We start from the raw sequence: 19,491 nt of genomic DNA, 5'->3' as shown, positions 1-19,491 counted from the left end.
GGTGCAATATTGTTTTAAACAAGATGACTGGAAAGAACTGAATTTTTCCTATTTTTATGCCTAATTTGGTGTCAACTGACAAAGTATTTGCAGAGAAAATGTCAATGTTAAAGTTTACCACGGACACACAGACACAGACACACACAGACACACAGACACACACACACACACACACACACACACACACACACACACACACACACACAGACAACCGAACACCGGGTTATAGCATAGACTCACTTTGTTTACACAAGTGAGTCAAAAAGGAGACCCGAATAATCCAGGTCATAACTATTGTGGAATCGCACTCACAAGCATTATCAGTAAAGTATACACTCATATCTTAAACAGAAGACTGAGAAAATAGAATGGGAAGAAAAGATCATTGAAAAGCAAGCTGGTTTTCGATCAGGTTACAGCACCACAGGTCACATTTGCACCTTATACGCGTTAGTTATCTACACCTTTACATCACCTTCACCTTCACCTCTCCCGTAGTCTGGGTTCAGACCGTTGGGGCACCGCTGCTGACCTGGCCACCACTCCTCTCCACTCTTCACGGTTTTCTGATTTCCTCAGGGCGTCACCGAGCGTCAAGCCTGTCCACCCCCGGATGTTGTCTTCCCATCTCTTCTTCTGCCGTCCTCTCCTTCTGCCTCCTTGTACGGTGCCTTGCAGGAACGTTTTGGCAAGACCAGATGATCGGGAGATGTGTCCATACCATCTAAGTTTGCGTTTTTTCACTATGGACAGAAGGTCTTCGTAGGGTCCAATACTTTGCTGGATTCTGTTCTTCACTTCCGTGTTAGTGATGTGGTCTCTGTAGGAGATGCCAAGTAGTCTACGAAAGCATCTCATCTCGACAGCTTGGATTCTTCTCTCGATGTCTGCAGTCAGGGTCCAAGTCTCGCAGGCGTAGAGCAATATTGATATAACCAGGGAACGCATCAGTCTGATTTTTGAGCTGAGAGCGATGTTTTTGTTGTTCCAGATGGTGTTCAGCTTGTTGAGTGCCGTTGTTGTTTGGGCAATTCTCGAGAGTACTTCTGGTTTAGATCCTTCATCTGACACGATTGCTCCCAGATATTTGAAGCTGTGGACTGTTTTAAGCTTTTCGTCGTTGACTTTGTTGTCAATGCTGATGCCGTTGGTGTTGTTAGTCATCAGTTTGGTTTTCTCCGCACTGATTTGCATTCCATACGATGTGGAGGCTTTGTCTAGATGTTTGACCACACCTTCACATGCCGTGAATTTATTTTTTCTACCTGACCTTTGTGCTTTAATGTTTTACTTGTTCGCCTGTTGATTGGATGTTATCACCCGTAACATCTGTATCAGCAAATTAATCACTTCTGTATATGTATAATGATAAAGTTGTGTTTCTCTGTTATCTCTGTGTCCGCTACTTGTTTCTCACTTCGGTCATGTTTCTGCATAAGTGTGTGTGTGTGTGTGTGTGTGTGTGTGTGTGTGTGTGTGTGTGTGTGTGTGTGTGTGTGTGTGTGTGTGTGGAGGTGGGGGTGGGTCGATGTGAACGTGTAAATGCGTTCGTTTTATTACTTTTATTACTTTTTATAATGTTGTTGTCGATGATGATGATGATGATGATGATGATTATCATTCTTAGTAGTAGCAGTAGATGCAGCAGTGTTAAAAAAAATTAAAAAAAACAAAACCAACTGATGTTGTTGTGTCGTTATCGTTAATGTTGTTATTTTATTGTTCTTATACAAGGACTGAAGACTAGGCGATGCCTAAAATCTTTATCCTTGAGCACTCAAGTTTTTGAATCACACACACACACACACACACACACACACACACACACACACACACACACACACACACACACACACACACACACACACAGCTCCCTTCCCCAAAACCCCACACTTCCCCTGAGTAGCTCGTACGATTTCGGGTAATATGGCATGGTTTTTCTATGTTCGGTAAATAGACGCATTGCACCGCCAGAACTCTCTACTCATAACGTTTATCGTTTCTTTTTCTAATGCAGATGTTTGAAAATGTGTCTTGCTTCACACATGAACTAAAACATATACAGCTCTTAAATCTTGAAAACATTTAATGCATTTTTACATATAAACCAAATTAGCTGTTGAATTTGATAGACAACTACACCGGCACATGCTAAAATGGCGGCACCTGGAAGAGAAGCAGAAGGGATGATGCGGGAAGTTGTTGTGGCCCAGTCGGTGGCCCCGCCATGGAAAGAAATTGTTGTTAACACAGGTATTACGGAAGTTCGTTTGAAAACAAATTTCTAAACGTTATGTTGTAAGTGGTCAACTCAATTTCAGAAAGTGTCGGTTCAGTTTTACTTTGCCTTTGGGTCCAGACAGTGAAACCGGAAAGGTTCGCTTTCAAACACACACACACACACACACACATTGTACCTTCAGTTATTTTTTTCTAATTAAAGTGAAAAATGCATCAAAAACTGAGTATGGGTATTGCAGAGGAAGCCTCTCGCTTAAAGAATAAACTGCTTCACCATGTTTTACAACTGGTACCAGATCAGCAACAGCTTGGTTGACATTGGAAAGTCCCTATTTTACATCAAAGGGATAACCAGACAAGGGGAGCCCAAAGACTGCCCCAGGAATGCAACACCCACCCAGCCCTCTGCAGTAGTTTCTTCACCAAAACCCTGCTTCAGTGGAATAACCTGCCACCCAGCATCACAGATATTCTTTCATTGGAGTTTGTGCAGGCTGGCTTGGGTCAGGTTGCTGGCCTAGTTAAGAATCGCTAACCAGCAACGCCACTCGTACATAGTCTTACCCTTTTATATCAAGCTGTTTCTGAGCAACAGGCCACCCACTTTTCATACCAAGTCAACTCAGCTGCCATCACCGCTGAACAAGTGACGTCGTCAGGAACCAATCCAGGCCAAGGAGAGAGAAGAGATGAGTGAATGCCATACGGACATTGAACATTTCACTCCTCCCTGAGTGATGGCACATATAATTTTGCATCTTGGTATTCAGTATGGATGTATATGGTCCTGTGTGGTCGGTTGGGCTATAACTAGAGTATAACTATAAGCAACAAAGTAATTACCCAGGTACCTGACTGTGCTTGAATTGAAAGCGTAATGTACCACAACTACTGGTCAAAACGTCCATGTCATAAATCTGAAATGCCAACTTAGTTTTATGGGCTTGGTGCTGCTGTAATGGGGCCAGTAGTCTGGTCTGATCTTTTTGTGCAAAGTGAAAAGTTGTCATTCAGCAGCTCCAGTTGTAGCTTGTTGGCAGTGATTAGTTGTAAAGCAGTATTATATTTCATCTTCCTGTTTCCTGTCCTGTTTTATGGAGTGGGTGCAAGCTAAAACAGTTTATGTAGATGTGAGTTACTGAGTACATGTGTAGATCTATGTGCATATGACTATTATGAGTATCTGTGCATCACTACAGTACATGTGTGCGTAACTCTGCACTATGTGTTTTTGCATGCATTCTTGTGTGTGGTTGGGTGTTGTGCAGGACATTTCTAGCATATATATCTGACCAGTGACCTGTACACCTGTGGGTGTTTGTGTGTTGTACAGGACATGTGTAGAATATCCGACCTGGAAACCTGTAGGTCGGTTGGGTGTTGTACAGGACATTTCTAGAACATCTGACATGGAAACCTGTGGGTGGTTGGGTGTTAATCAGGACATTTTTAGAATATCTGACGTGTAAACCTGTGTGTGGTTCAGTGTTGTTCAGGACATTTCTAGCATATATATCTGACCTGTAAACCTGTGTGTGGTTGGGTGTTGTACAGGACATTTGTGGAATATATGTCTGACCTGTAAACGTGTGGGTGGTTGGGTGTTGTACAGGTCATTTCTGGAATATATGTCTGACCTGTAAACGTGTGGGTGGTTGGGTGTTGTACAGGTCATTTGTGGAATATATGTCTGACCTGTAAACGTGTGGGTGGTTGGGTGTTGTACAGGTCATTTCTGGAATATATGTCTGACCTGTTAACGTGTGGGTGGTTTGGTGTTGTACAGGTCATTTCTGGAATATATGTCTTACCTGTAAACTTGTGGGTGGTTGGGTGTTGTACAGGTCATTTCTGGAATATATGTCTGACCTGTAAACGTGTGGGTGGTTTGGTGTTGTACAGGACATTTGTGGAATATATGTCTGACCTGTAAACTTGTGGGTGGTTGGGTGTTGTACAGGACATTTGTGGAATATATGTCTGACCTGTAAACTTGTGGGTGGTTGGGTGTTGTACAGGTCATTTCTGGAATATATGTCTGGCCTGTAAACGTGTGGGTGGTTTGGTGTTGTACAGGTCATTTCTGGAATATGTCTGACCTGTAAACTTGTGGGTGGTTGGGTGTTGTACAGGTCATTTCTGGAATATATGTCTGACCTGTAAACTTGTGGGTGGTTGGGTGTTGTACAGGACATTTGTGGAATATATGTCTGACCTGTAAACTTGTGGGTGGTTGGGTGTTGTACAGGTCATTTCTGGAATATATGTCTGACCTGTAAACCTGTGGGTGGTTGGGTGTTGTACAGGTCATTTGTGGAATATATGTCTGACGTGTAAACCTGTGGGTGGTTGGGTGTTGTACAGGGGCCTCAGCCAGCACACTGCAGGACATCAAGGTGCCAGACAGCTGTGGTGGCTACACCTACAGGGACAGCAGTCGTCCAGGATCCCCGGTCCGCAACCGCTTCATTTACTGGTATTGACTGTTTCTTCTCCTGATCTTGATAGAGACCAGGGGTCTTTAAAATAAAAATGTGAAAGTAAAACTTCAGTTAAAATAAATTAAAAATAAGAGAGAGAAAAACAGTTTGTTGTGCAAACATTGTCATTCCATCTGGTTGCATTTAATGCATAATTTGCATAATCTGTATACTTATTTATTTATTTATTTATTTTTACATACACACTGAAAATGAGACAGATCATCCATGCATGCTCAAACACACATTTGACGTATGCTTACATTGCATCAAATTGCTGTGCTAAATCACTAATATGGTATTTTAACGTTATGAACCACTCAGTTTGTGACCCCCAGGTAAGAATTCTGAGGGTCCATTTATGGATTCTATGCTCAGTGGTAAAATCAAAAGAAAAAAATGTATGAACGCATTTTCAAGATTTTGTTAGAACTAGGAAAATTGTCATTTTCATGACTTTGACTCTCTGCATAAATACCTCAGGGTCAGACATTGAAAGTTATACTTAAAGTTTAATTTCCTCGTATTATACTTTGAGAGAAATGCTTATAAGGATAACAATGAATGAAGCATTCAAGTTTAACTTTTTCACCGCCAAGGTTCTGTGTGGAGAACACTCCCCAGCACCAGGTATTTTAGATAAATGCTCTTAGTCAAAACAACACAAACTTTACAAAGGACCTGTTCACTTCAAACTGGGTCAGGGGGCATTGTTCTATTGGTGGGAAACTGGTTGCAGCTGTCAGGTTTTGTAATACTAATAGTGTGAATAATGGTTCTTTTAACTTGACCCCTCAATGTCGCCTTTTGTGGTGGACTGTCTAGTTTACTAGTGCGCATGTGGCAGTGAAAGAGTTAAAAGGTTTTAAAAACAAAATCAAAGTATTTTTAGTTCTTGTAATTTAGAGTTTCAGCACTGATCCGAGTTGCTAGCAGTGATAACTACATGTTTGGTCAGGCGGACATGGGGCGACATCCTGGAGCTGGAGGAATCCTCACTGGACATGCTGCTGACAGGGGGCAGAATCCGCTACCGCCTCCAGGACACGCCCATTGTGGGCGGAGTCTCTGTCAGCGAGACCAGTTCCCACGTGGTGGTGCTGGTGGCCACTGTGGCCAGCATCCATCGCCTGGTCTTCCCCCACCCCTGCAGGCGCCTTCAGACGGTACGATTCAAGTTGAAATTCATTATGAAAATTTATAACAGTGTTTATTATTTGGAAATAGTGTTTCTTAATGTTTCTTAAAATACAGACACATGCCTGTCGGTATGTTTGTTTACATTTATTTGCTTATTTGTTTGTTTATTTATTACCGTTATTTACTTTTTATTTTATTTCCTGCAGTTTATTTTGTTTCACTGACTGACTGCTTACTTTTTATGTTATTCATTTAATTATTTATTTATTTATTTATTTACTTTTCAATTGATTTAATGATGTATCCATTTATTCGTTTTTGCACTTTTTTCCCCCAATGCTGGACTTAGCGCGTTTGGTTACGCTACTGGTCAGGCATCTGTTTAGCAGATGTGTTGTAGCGTGTGTAGTTTGTCCAAAATGCACTGACGCCTCTTTGAGTAACCGAACTAAACTCATGAAATACATTATTTAAATCAACCTCTTGTGTTTTATGCTGTTATGTTTTTATTCAGCATAATATGTTTTTTTATTTTTTGTGTATTTACTATTTGGTTCAGACATTGTCATGCTCATGTGTGTGTCAGACTCGGCTGTGGGCTGGGAGAGTGTGTTGTTTGAGTGACCAGTCTTTTGGATGGGCACATAATTTCCATTTGGATTGATACTACAGACATGTAGTGAAATGACTGTTGGCTTGGATTTTTTTTTTCTTTTCTTTTTTTTGATGGAGAGTAAAGGTTTAAGATATTTGTTACTATGTCAAGAGTGGAGGCATGTTTAAGTTTTTGGAATGATGCTCATACTTTGTTATAGATCTCTGGTTTTGGCTCAGCACGGCTCGTGAAAATGTCATTCGTGGCCTTGGGCTAAACGCCTGGAAGTGTCTCAGTAACATCCATATGTTTTAAATTGATCATATTTAGAAATCAGTTCAAATTTTAGTAGTTCATCTTTTAAACTTTTTTTTTTTTTTTTTTTTGTGGGTGTAAAGAGACAGCTGCAATTGATTTTGTTTGTTTTTGTATTTGGGTTGTTGTTTTTTGTTGTTTTTTTTTTTTGGGGGGGGGTCTGCTTCTTGTCTGTTCATAGATTGTTTCCAGGAGAGGTTCAGCCTGTCTGAACAGATCTCCACATCCATTTTCTTTGTTGTCATTTATTTTCTGTTGTCTGATTATCTTTTCATGGATTTCTGTTGAGGAGACGTTTGTCCTATCTGAACAGATCTCCACCTCCATTTTCATTGTCGTCTTTGATTTTTTGTAGTTTGTTTAGTGGTTGTTTTTTTGGTTTGTTTTTCAGGAGATACTCAGCTTGTCATAACTCATCTCCATCTCCATTTTCTTTGACATCTCCCTGGGGATTATCCTGTGATACATATATGTTGTTTTTCTAAGATGTTTATCCTGTTGGAACATATCTCCACCTTTTTTTTTTTTTTTTTTTGATGCTTCACTGCTGATTATCTGTTGATAGATTGATGTTGTGCTTTCCAGGAGACATTCAGCCTGTCATCTCCATATCCATCTTCTTTGACACCTCCATGTTGATTGACAGACTGTTGACGATGTGTTTTCCAGGAGACATTCAGCCTGTCAGAAGGCATCAGATCTCCATCTTCATTTTCTTTGATGTCTCACTGGCAGTTACCAGTTGATATACTGATGATGATGTTTTTTCCAGGAGAAGTTCAGCATGTCAGAACACATCTCCACCTCCATTTTCTTTGACACTTCCATGTGGATTATCTGTTGATATACTGATGATGTTGTGTTTTCGATGTTCTTTTTTCCAGGAGACATTCAGCCTGTCGGAACACATCTCCACCTCCATTTTCTTTGACACTTCCATGTGGATTTATCTGTTGATATACTGATGATGTTGTGTTTTCGATGTTCTTTTTTCCAGGAGACATTCAGCCTGTCGGAACACATCTCCACCTCCATTTTCTTTGACGCCTCCCTGGGGACGGCCACGGACAGCAAGAACCTTCACCTGTTGAACCCCGGGGGCAGCATCACGGCACACCTGGTCAGCGCTGCCTCCTGCCTCAATGGGGAGGGGGAGGCGCTCTTTGCTCTCGGCACCAACGCTGGCACCATTCTCCTCCTGAAAATGCCTCCCGTGGGCATCACAGGTGTGTGTGTGTGGGGGATGGGCAGTATGTGGTGTGTGGGAGGAGAGAGGGAGTTGTTTGTGGGTGTAAAATGTGCTTATGTGTTCATGAACATGCTAAACCTGACCTTAAACTAAACCTGATATACATGGTTGACATCCTTGAAAGACAGATGCATTGTGTGGTAATGCTGCTGGAAGAGTTGTGGAGATATCATGCATGCGTGGGGAAAAAGTATGTGTAACAATCTGAATATTTTTCAGAATTAAAAGTCACTATGGTGACTGCTGATTTTCAGGATTTTACAGGAGAAGCAACTTACAAATATAGTTTTATTGTTCTGGACAGCAAAACATAGAACTGAATTGAAAGACTGTCAGGTATCACTGTATGGCATCAGATAGAGCCAAACCATGAAGACTCTGTGTGTGTGTGTGTGTGTGAGTTTAAAGAGAGAGAGAGAGGGAGTGTGTGTGTGTATTTGAGAGTGTGTGAGAGTTTTGAGAGAGTGTGTATGTGAGTGAGAGAGAGAGTGTGTGTGTGTGTGTGTGTGTGTGTGTGAGTGAGTGTATGCCTCTGTGTGTATGTGTGTGTGTGTGTGATGGAGAATCCCAAACTAAGTGAAGAATGACTGTGGGCAGGTGTGGTGATTCAGCATGAGCTGTCCCATTCTTCCGTCATGCAGAAACTGTGGAGTGGGCTAGTGCCTGGAGCAATCAGGTTGGTCATAGAACACAAATCAAACAGGAACAAATGTTTGTCTTCCTTCTGTCAGCAACTACAACTTTCAAGGCTCACTACTGGTGAACTTTTTGCGTATGCAATCGTTTTTAATCTCACCATTTTTGTGGATAGTTTGTAAACAAAATACCACTTTGAGTGTGTTTTGATTTATATTTTTGTGCCATCCGTCCCACCAGCATATGATTGTGTACTGTCCTCCGAAAGGTGGAATTGTATTAAAGTGCGTGCAAGATTATGCTTGTGTTCGTGCTTGGGACTTTGGTTTAAAGTCTCGTTCACAGGACTTGGAGGTGTTAGGAGTCTGCACAGTTGTTAACTTCGAAAAGAAAAAGTGTTTAAGTGGGAACTGGACCTTGGAACAAGAGTCTGATGTGTTACCCGCTGGGCCAACCAGGACCCCAGAACAAGTTTTTGATACAAGATGAAAAAGACCAGAGATGTGGAAATATCTTGTCAGTTTGCCATTTGTGCTCATTTCTGATCTGTATGTACACATGAAAGCATGATCCTTTTCTGAGTTACACAGTGTTTAACAGTTATACAATGCTTCTTGCACTGAAGAGTTATCTCTGGTTATGGCTTTGCCATCTTTTCTTCCCAGTACCTTTATTGTTGTTGTTTTTTCTTTCTTTGGCATTCTGAATCTTCTGATACATTTGACAGACACAACAGAAAAACACAAAATGGTTGTTCAATAGTGTATGAGCTTATTCCTACAATTGAAGTGAAATAAAGCAGACCACTGACCAGTTTCATGTACATGTATGTTTCATACAATGGTGCATACAGAACATTACATGTGGCAGATGTATGCACCCATGCACAATCTCATGTACGCACACACATGCACACATACATTTTACAAACAAGTCCTGTTAGCATAATCAGGTTATCTGTGTTAACAGTACTCATTTAACCGGAAAAACGCCTGTGGAACACACTAACCATGTGTGTATGAAATATCATGATCTTCAATTCTATGTCAGTTGTATCTATGATTCAGTCTGAGAAGGTCTCAGAGGGATCTGTAATTCTATCTCAGAGGGATCTATAATTATATCTCAGAAGGATCTGTAATTGCATCTCAGAGGGGCCTATACTTCTTTCTCAGAGGGATGATTTCTGACGTTCCAGGGGTCACCAGCAGGCGTCAGACACAGCGGTGAGCGTGGAGATCCAGCCACTGCGAGGAGAGACCTACATCTTCGCCCTGTGTCGCGACCTGCGTCTGAGGGTGTGGACCACCAAGGTCAGTGCTCCACAGGGGTCTAGCCTCTGTGTGTGTGTGTGTGTGTGTGTTATCTCTGTGTATGTGTATGCTTGTGTGTGTATGTGTGTGTTTATGTGCGTATATTTATGTGTGTGTATCTCTATGCATGTGTGTGTGTGTGTGTTTATGTGCGCACGCGTGTGTGTGTGTGGGTGTGTATCTCTGTGTGTGTTTATGTGTATCTTTGTGTGTGTTTATGTGTGTGTATGTGGTGTGTGTGTGCATTCATATGTGTGTGCTTGTGTGTGTGTGTGTGTGCATGCGTGCATATGTGTACATGTGTGTGTGGGTGTGTTTATGTGTATGTGTGCATGCGTGCATGTGTTTTTGTGACAGTGTGGGTCCATATTGATAGATATTTTGATCATTTCCTGTATTTGTACAAGGAACTAATGACACCTGTTTATAAATGCAGCATTACAGAGACTTCCTTGTTATTGTGAGAGAAGGAAAGAAAAAGACAGGCCTTACATTACAACCATGGTGATGGAAACACTTCAGAATGGTTAGCCACACACACACACACACACACACACAGAACCATCCCCTACCCCTCCACACACGTAACTGTACACTTGCTCACAAATGCACATTTACCTTGTATGTGTACTTGCACATGCACAATTTTAGTTTGATGCCATGGTGTGTGTGTGTGCAGACACGGGAGTGTTTGCTGACAGTGAATCTACAGGACATGTTGGGGGGTGCTGCTCGCTCACAGCCTTCAGCTACAGGTGTGTGTGGCTGGGGGGGGGGGGGGGGAGGGGGGGGAGTTTAAGGGGTGTGTCTGTGTGTAGTAGTAGTAGTCTTCATTTTAACGTTTTTCCACTTTGTGATATTAGCCAGGTGTGTGTGTGGGGGGGAAGGGAAGTGTATGTTGTAGCAGTCTTCATTTAACATATTTCCACTTACATTGATATTAGGTGTGTGTGTGTTGTAAAGGCGTGTGTTATGAATATTTGTGTATGTAGGAGCGTGTGTGAGGGGTATGTGCACATAGGTGTAAGTTTCGTATGTGCAGGGGTGTATGGACAAGCATATCCACTGTGAAATATCAGCTTAACTGTCTGCCGCTGTCATTGTCATCACCAAATTATGGTCAGAGAATTTGGCCTTGACTTTTGAGTTAATTATGGGCAGGGATGTCATTGGAAAGGATACTACAGAAGTGGTTGAATTGGTTTTGAAAGGAGAAGAGTAAGTCCACAATGAGAAAGGTGCAGAACCAAAGGCTGATGAAGTACACTGTGTTTTGCATGGGCACATAATTTTGTTTGTCATAAACTAGTATTCAGTCTGACATGTAATGATAACAATGCATATATCTGTATCTTGAATATGTAGTTCTTCTCTGCAAGTGGAAAAGGCTGCAGAACCAAAGTATGAGGCAAAACATAGTGCTTACATTGACCTGTGTTTGGCAGATGATGAGGAATCTCCGGGCCAAGATCAGTCTCTGTTCAGCAGTGAAGTTCTCTGAAACAGTGCATACACACATTCCCCAAACTATAATTAAGGAATGCATATTTTAATCAGGAGACATGGTAGAATCTCTCAGCAGTGAGACCTCTGATCCAGTGACCAGAGGAGACATGGTAAAATCTCTCAGCAGTGAGACCTCTGATCCAGTGACCAGAGGAGACATGGTAAAATCTCTCAGCAGTGAGACCTCTGATCCAGTGACCAGAGGAGACATGGTAAAATCTCTCAGCAGTGAGACCTCTGATCCAGTGACCAGGGTTTGAGGCCTTGTTTTGGCATAGTGTTGTGTCCTTAAGAAAGACACTTTACTCTGACTCTCCTTACTCCACCCAGGTGTGAATGGGTACCTGACTGGTTGGAGAAGGTTCAGTAAAACAGCAGAAGGGATTTGGCCTTGCTTTTCTATGCCAAGCCCTGGACATAGGGTATAGGATTTCACTGCCTTTCTGTGCCAAGCCCTGGACAGAGGGGATAGGATTTCACTGCCTTTCTATGCCAAGCCCTGGACACAGTGGATAGGATTTCACTGCCTTTCTATGCCAAGCCCTGGACACAGGGGATAGGATTTCACTGCCTTTCTTTGCCAAGCCCTGGACACAGTGGATAGGATTTCACTGCCTTTCTTTGCCAAGCCTTGAACACAGTGGATAGGATTTCACTTAAGTAAAAGGCTATGGAACCTTGAATGATAGTCATGTCTGACTAAGGCCTCCAGGGCAGCAGAGGAGGCAACTGCTGTCCTGACTATCTGTGCTAGAATTAGATTATAGTGGACAGTGCCCAAGTTACATATCCATTCACTCGCACTAGAGAGGTTTTGGACAGTCGGCATTTGGATGGCTCCCGGAGGCCAACTTGCCCCCAAGGCTGCAGCGCTAAAAGCCAGTGCACTCTTGTCTCCTAGTTTGAGAGTCACAGTCCTTCACATAAGACTAAGCTGTAAATGGAGAAACCATTGATCATACAGCTCTCACTTTGCTGTTGGCCCAATTGTAAGCCCCTGTCAATCTCTTATGAGTAACCAGTATGGGACCTTAATCTAAGCTTACCCTTAACCTAATATTTTGATCAGTCTGCTCTGAATCGCTTCCTGCTCATTTGCATCCGTGAATAATTCATGCAGTCTGTTGACTGTTGTGTGTGCAGGTCACATCATCAAACAGGTGCAGTCCTCCGCTATGGCCGCCCTCATGTTCTGTGTCTACCTGTCCTTTCCTGACAGAAGCCAGGTACGTGGTGTCAGGGTACTCGTCTTTTGATTTTCACATTACAAACCAAAAAGGCCTGACTGAGCATGGGTTATACGGCTGGTCAGGCATCTGCGCAGCAGATGTGGTGTAGCGTATATGCATTTGTCCAAACACAGAGACGCCACCTTGAGTAACTGAGCTGTGCTGAATTGTAAAACGTTGATGTTAATGAAAAAAAATGAGTCTAAAAAGAAAAAAAAAAAGGAATCTCAACTTGAAGAAAATAAAACTGATGTGAATTATATTCAGTATATTAAAAAAATAAAAAAATAAATAAAAGTTTAACAGTGAACGAACACATCCTTCATCAAGATGAAGTTTGCGTGGACACAAGATCTTGGTGATGTTTGTTCACAGTTTGGTTTTTAGCTGGGTTGGTTCGTGGAAAAAGAGGGGAGTTGGTGGGATTCTAATGTCTAAAAAATGGCCAAATAAAGATAGAATTCAGTACCGTTATGTTCGAGTGCATGACTTGAGTCAGGTTAGGTTTCTGGATATTGAATGGATGTCTTGTCGTAAGTGGAAAAGAAAGGAGGAGGATGTTTCTAAATGCTGTGGTCATTCACTCTGAAAAAGATTCCTTCTGTCATGTTTCTGTGAAAAAAGAAACAAAAAGTGTCTTGTAGCTGAAATGGGTTGTTCAGTTGTTTTGTGTCAGAATAGTTTCTGTTATGGTCATTAAATTGTTTTATGTCTAAATAGTTTCTGTTAATTTATTATCATTAAATTGTTTTGTGCCAGAATAGTTTCTGTTAGTTTATAGTCATGACATTTCACAAAGTATGGCATTTGTTAGTTCATAATCATGATGTTTCAAAAGTATTGTGTGTCTCTGTTGTTGTGATGTTTCAAAAGTATTGTCCGTTAGACTGTGGTTGTGAGGAATAAAAAATGTTGTGCCATGATGTTTCAGAAGCACTGCATTGTGCCAGTTAGTTTGTGGTCATAGTATTTCAAAAGTATTGCATAGATCTGTGATGTTTCAAAAGTATTGTGTCTGTTGGTTCGTAATCATGACATTTCAAAATTATTGTGTCTGTTACTGATGTTAGTTTTGTGATTGTGACATTTTAAAGATATTGTGTGTTAGTTTGTGATCATGACATTTGGAATGTATTGTCTGTTAGTTTGTGACCATGTCATTTCAAGTGTTATGTATGTGATCATGATGTTTCAAAAATATATATATAATTGTCTTTTTTTCAGTTTTTGCTGTTGGAGCCAGTGGTGCGTGACGGCCGTCTGTCAGTGATGCAGCATGCTCTGCTGACTCAGCCTGCAGTGAGTGTTGCCTCTGTGTGTGTGTGTGTGTGTGTGTAACACAGCGTGTGTGTGTGTGTGTGTGTGTGTGTGTGTGTAACACAGCGTGTGTGTGTGTGTGTGTGTGTGATGCACAGTGAAAGCAACTGTTGTTTTGATTATTTGAAAAAGGAAAAGAAAAAAAAGGAAAAAGTGGAATATCATGTGGAACAGGACATTTGAAATTACAAGGACATGTAAAGAAAATAGATCTGCAAGTTTCTGACCTTTCAGGGACTAAGTATATAGGAGTTGTTGCATATTATCCTGTTTGTGATCTTTACGAGTAGTAAAGAAGAGTATACAGATATTGCATATTAGAATATTCATCATCTTTATGGACAAGGAAAGAAAACTTGCATATTTTCTGGTTTGTAATCTTAAGGGACATATCAGGAAGAGTATTAAAGTTGCATATTATCCTGTTTGCGATTTTTAGTGATATACAACAAGGAAGACTCTAAAGGATGTTGAATATTATCTGGTTTGTGATCTTCAGGGATATACTAGAAGGTATACATGTACCATATTATCCTGTATTTGATTTGTAGGGACATAAGTATGTGCTGCATATTATTTTTCATTAGCTTTTCAGGACACGAAGAAAGTGTAGATGTTGTGTTAGCCAGTTGCCTTTTAGGAACATGTGGAGAAAAGTGTAGTTATGGGAGATGTTCCATTTTAATGTGAAGAAGGGTATGATGATGGGAGATGTTCCATACTACATTTGAAGAAGGGTATAATGATGGGAGATGTTCCATACTACATGTGAAGAAGGGTATAATGATGGGAGATGTTCCATACTACATGTGAAGAAGGGTATAATGATGGGAGATGTTCCATACTACATGTGAAGAAGGGTATAATGATGGGAGATGTTGTATACTACATGTGAAGAAGGGTATAATGATGGGAGATGTTCCATACTACATGTGAAGAAGGGTATAATAATGGGAGATGTTCCATACTACATGTGAAGAAGGGTATAATGATAGGAGATGTTGCATACTACATGTGAAGAAGGGTATAGTGATGGGAGATGTTCCATACTACATGTGAAGAAGGGTATAATAATGGGAGATGTTTCATACTACATGTGAAGAAGGGTATAATGGTGGGAAATGTTCCATACTACATGTGAAGAAGGGTATAGTGATGGGAGATGTTCCATACTACATGTGAAGAAGGGTATAATGATGGGAGATGTTGTATACTACATGTGAAGAAGGGTATAATGATGGGAGATGTTCCATACTACATGTGAAGAAGGGTATAATGATGGGAGATGTTCCATACTACATGTGAAGAAGGGTATAATGATGGGTGATGTTCCATACTACATGTGAAGAAGGCTTTAATGGTGGGAGATGCTCCATACTACATGTGAAGAAGGGTATAATGATGGGAGATGTTGTATACTACATGTGAAGAAGGGTATAATGATGGGAGATGTTCCATACTACATGTGAAGAAGGGTATAATGATGGGAGATGTTGTATACTACATGTGAAGAAGGGTATAATAATGGGAGATGTTGTATACTACATGTGAAGAAGGGTATAATGATGGGAGATGTTGTATACTACATGTGAAGAAGGGTATAATAATGGGAGATGTTGTATGCTACATGTGAAGAAGGGTATAATGATGGGAGATGTTGTATACTACATGTGAAGAAGGGTATAATAATGGGAGATGTTGTATACTACATGTGAAGAAGGGTATAATGATGGGAGATGTTGTATACTACATGTGAAGAAGGGTATAATAATGGGAGATGTTGTATACTACATGTGAAGAAGGGTATAATGATGGGAGATGTTACTACATGTGAAGAAGGGTATAATGATGGGAGATGTTGCATACTATATGTGAAGAAGGGTATAATGATGGGAGATGTTGCATACTACATGTGAAGAAGGGTATAATGATGGGAGATGTTGTATACTACATGTGAAGAAGGGTATAATGATGGGAGATGTTGCATACTACATGTGAAGAAGGGTATAATGATGGGTGATGTTGCATACTACATGTGAAGAAGGGTATAATGATGGAAGATGTTACTACATGTGAAGAAGGGTATAATGATGGGAGATGTTGCATACTACATGTGAAGAAGGGTATAATGATGGGAGATGTTGCATACTACATGTGAAGAAGGGTATAATGATGGGAGATGTTGCATACTACATGTGAAGAAGGGTATAATGATGGGAGATGTTGCATACTACATGTGAAGAAGGGTATAATAATGGGAGATGTTGCATACTACATGTGAAGAAGGGTATAATGATGGGAGATGTTGTATACTACATGTGAAGAAGGGTATAATGATGGAAGATGTTACTACATGTGAAGAAGGGTATAATGATGGGAGATGTTGTATACTACATGTGAAGAAGGGTATAATGATGGGAGATGTTCCATACTACATGTGAAGAAGGGTATAATGATGGGAGATGTTGTATACTACATGTGAAGAAGGGTATAATGATGGGAGATGTTCCATACTACATGTGAAGAAGGGTATAATGATGGGAGATATCGTATACTACATGTGAAGAAGGGTATAATGATGGGAGATGTTCCATACTACATGTGAAGAAGGGTATAATGATGGGAGATATCATATACTACATGTGAAGAAGGGTATACTGATGGGAGATGTTGCATACTACATGTGAAGAAGGGTACAATGATGACAGACGTTGCACACTAGCCTGTCTATGAACAGGAGGACCTGATTGACTTCTGTGTGACGGCCAACCAGCTGATCACACTGTGGACCGACAGTAGTGGGGAAACCATCGCGCGCGCTGCTGTGCTCACGGAGTGAGTGTTGGCAACACACTCTGTATATTTGTGTGTGTGTGTAGTTTGCATTTTGTGTGCATGCATCTGTGTGTAGTTTGTGTTTTGTGTGTATGTATATGTGTATATAATTGTATGTAGTGTGATTGTGTTACATGCATATGTTATATTATTTCTTTAACGTCTTTGCATTGTTCGTGATATTGCACAAGCAAGGGGAGGGGTGGGGGGGGGAATAGAACGATGTTTGGGAGGGAAAAGTTCAGGATTGTGTGTATGTGTACGTGTGTAAGTGATGTGTGTGTGTGTGATACTATTGTGTAGTATGTATGTGTGTCAGTGTGTGCACACATATGTATCATTGTGTGTGAGCAAGTGTGAGTGTGTGTTATAATAATTATGCTTGTGTATGTGTGTGTGTGTTATATGATTGCATGTGTTACTATTGTGTGTGTGATATGATTGTGTGTGTGATATGATTGTGTGTGTGTGTGTGATATGATTGTGTGTGTGATATGATTGTGTGTGTGATATGATTGTGTGTATGGTTGTGTGTGTGATATGATTGTGTGTGTGATATGGTTGTGTGTGTGATATGATTGTGTGTGTGTGTGATATGATTGTGTGTGTGTGTGTGTGAGATATGATTGTGTGTGTGTGTGTGATATGATTGTGTGTGTGTGTGATATGATTGTGTGTGTGTGTGTGATATGATTGTGTGTGTGATATGTTTGTGTGTGTGATATGATTGTGTGTGTGTGTGTGATATGGTTGTGTGTGTGATATGATTGTGTGTGTGTGTGTGATATGATTGTGTGTGTGATATGTGTGTGTGTGATATGATTGTGTGTGTGTGTGTGTGTAGGGGAGGCCCGACAGGGGAGTGGCAGGCAGTGTTGCTGGAGCCCCCGTACACCAGCGAGCCGTACATCCCCTCCAACAGAGACCCCCGCGACTTCTACCTCGACCTCATCTTCAGACCCAACAACTTCTCTCACCACGACATCATCCGCGCCCTCACGGTGAGGACTGGGCAGGGGACGTAGGATACAGATATGTTTGTTTCTGTAGCACCTTTCCATGTGAATTATTTTCAGTCATGCTGTACAATGTAAAAGCAATGTGTAAAACATGCATTTAACTCTTTCACCACCAGCCTTAGTTGACTTGATAGTGCACCGCTATAGGCTGTTTTTGTTGTCATCATGGGGTCATGTTAAAAGGACCGTTTTTCACATTGTAACAAAGCTTGACAGCTGCAGCCAGTTTCCTGCCAATGGAACAATGACTAACCATTGCTCCCTGACCCAGTTTGAAGTGACCCTCACAGACATTGTATTGGCAACTAAGCATCTTAAACATTCTGCCACCTCGCTCCTCAAAGAAGAAAAGGAGAAAAGAAAATGAAAAAAAACAACAACAAAAACCCACACACATAAGAACATAGACAAACCGCTGGGCATAAAGTGTTGTCATTCATTTGTTATATCTTTTTGCAGAATGTTAAGGACCTCATATCAGTCAACTTTGCATTTTTTCTTGCAGTTACATAAAACAAGCGTGTGTGTGTGTTCGCTTGCATGTGAGCATGTGTGAAAGTGTGTGCTTGATAGGTTGTACTTTTGTTTTAGTTTTCAAAAAAAAAAAATCTATTTTGCTGATAATACATGTAAATGTTGTATGAAAAATGTGCAGTGTACAGGATTAATGTGCAATGTTTATGTTCAAATCTTTCAGCATTTATATTATTATTACAATGTAATGATTATTGATCAGAATGTTTTAAAGGGAATATGTGAATGAATATGTGAAATGCTTTCATATAGAAAATTTACATGTTTATTGGACCTGATTAATCGTGTAATGTTTGATGTTGCTTTCTTGTGTGTTTGTGTGTGTGTGTATGTGTTGGCTAATTGTCTAGTTGCGTTTTGCCGCACTTGATGCAAATTCTGTTTGTGAGAAGTTAAATTATTCAAAGTTATTATCATATGGAATACAATACTGAGGGGAACAAACGAACGAACACTTGGTGGCAGGTGTACCGCCGCAGTCACGACAGCACTCAGACGGCTGATGCTCTGCTGATGTCCATCAACATCAGGGAGGAGGTGACCAACGCTGTCAATCAGGAGGTCAGTGATAGTTCATTGTGATAATGGTCATGATAATAGAATAATCATAATGGCAGTAGTAATTATGATGATAATGATGATAATAATAATTATTGTTATTATAACAAAAATGATAATGAATGAATTACAATGATGATGATGATGATACTGATGCTAATTATAACAAAAATAATGATAAATAAATGATAGTTATAATGATGATGGTGAATATAATAATGATGATATTATTATTGATAAAGTACATTTCTGTATTTCTTACCCTGCGGCTCTGAGTGCACTTAATGATACATCTAGAATAAATAAGACACAGGAATATCAGAAAAAAAATGTTAAGACACAACTGTTGGCACTGCTGATGTGTGTGCTGTGTGTGTATAGATTGTGAACTGTTGATATTTGCGCTGTGTGTGTATAGATCATGAACTGTTGATGTTTGTGCTGTGTATGTATGGATCATGAACTGTTGATGTTTGCGCTGTGTGTGTATAGATCATGAACTGTTGATGTTTGCGCTGTGTGTG

General features: G+C 40.6%; 1 protein-coding gene across 1 annotated transcript in view; it reads left to right on the top strand.

The window, feature by feature from the left end:
- The first annotated feature begins 2,122 nt into the window (after positions 1-2,122).
- LOC143287019 (nuclear pore complex protein Nup160-like) overlaps positions 2,123-19,491 on the top strand; it is a 60,291-nt gene continuing 42,922 nt past the window's right edge. The window contains exons 1-12 of the mRNA XM_076595028.1: positions 2,123-2,253; positions 4,606-4,717; positions 5,680-5,887; positions 7,769-7,997; positions 8,618-8,696; positions 9,855-9,969; positions 10,649-10,724; positions 12,619-12,701; positions 13,929-14,003; positions 16,759-16,856; positions 17,701-17,857; positions 18,875-18,970. Coding sequence (XP_076451143.1) covers positions 2,157-2,253; positions 4,606-4,717; positions 5,680-5,887; positions 7,769-7,997; positions 8,618-8,696; positions 9,855-9,969; positions 10,649-10,724; positions 12,619-12,701; positions 13,929-14,003; positions 16,759-16,856; positions 17,701-17,857; positions 18,875-18,970 — 1,425 coding nt within the window. The 5' untranslated portion in view covers positions 2,123-2,156. The remainder of the gene's footprint in view (positions 2,254-4,605; positions 4,718-5,679; positions 5,888-7,768; positions 7,998-8,617; positions 8,697-9,854; positions 9,970-10,648; positions 10,725-12,618; positions 12,702-13,928; positions 14,004-16,758; positions 16,857-17,700; positions 17,858-18,874; positions 18,971-19,491) is intronic.

The sequence above is a fragment of the Babylonia areolata genome, chromosome 10 (genome assembly GCF_041734735.1).
Source record: "Babylonia areolata isolate BAREFJ2019XMU chromosome 10, ASM4173473v1, whole genome shotgun sequence".
Lineage (NCBI taxonomy): Eukaryota > Metazoa > Mollusca > Gastropoda > Neogastropoda > Buccinidae > Babylonia > Babylonia areolata.
Note: the sequence above shows the minus strand (reverse complement) of the source record. Positions and strands in the feature narration are given on the sequence as shown.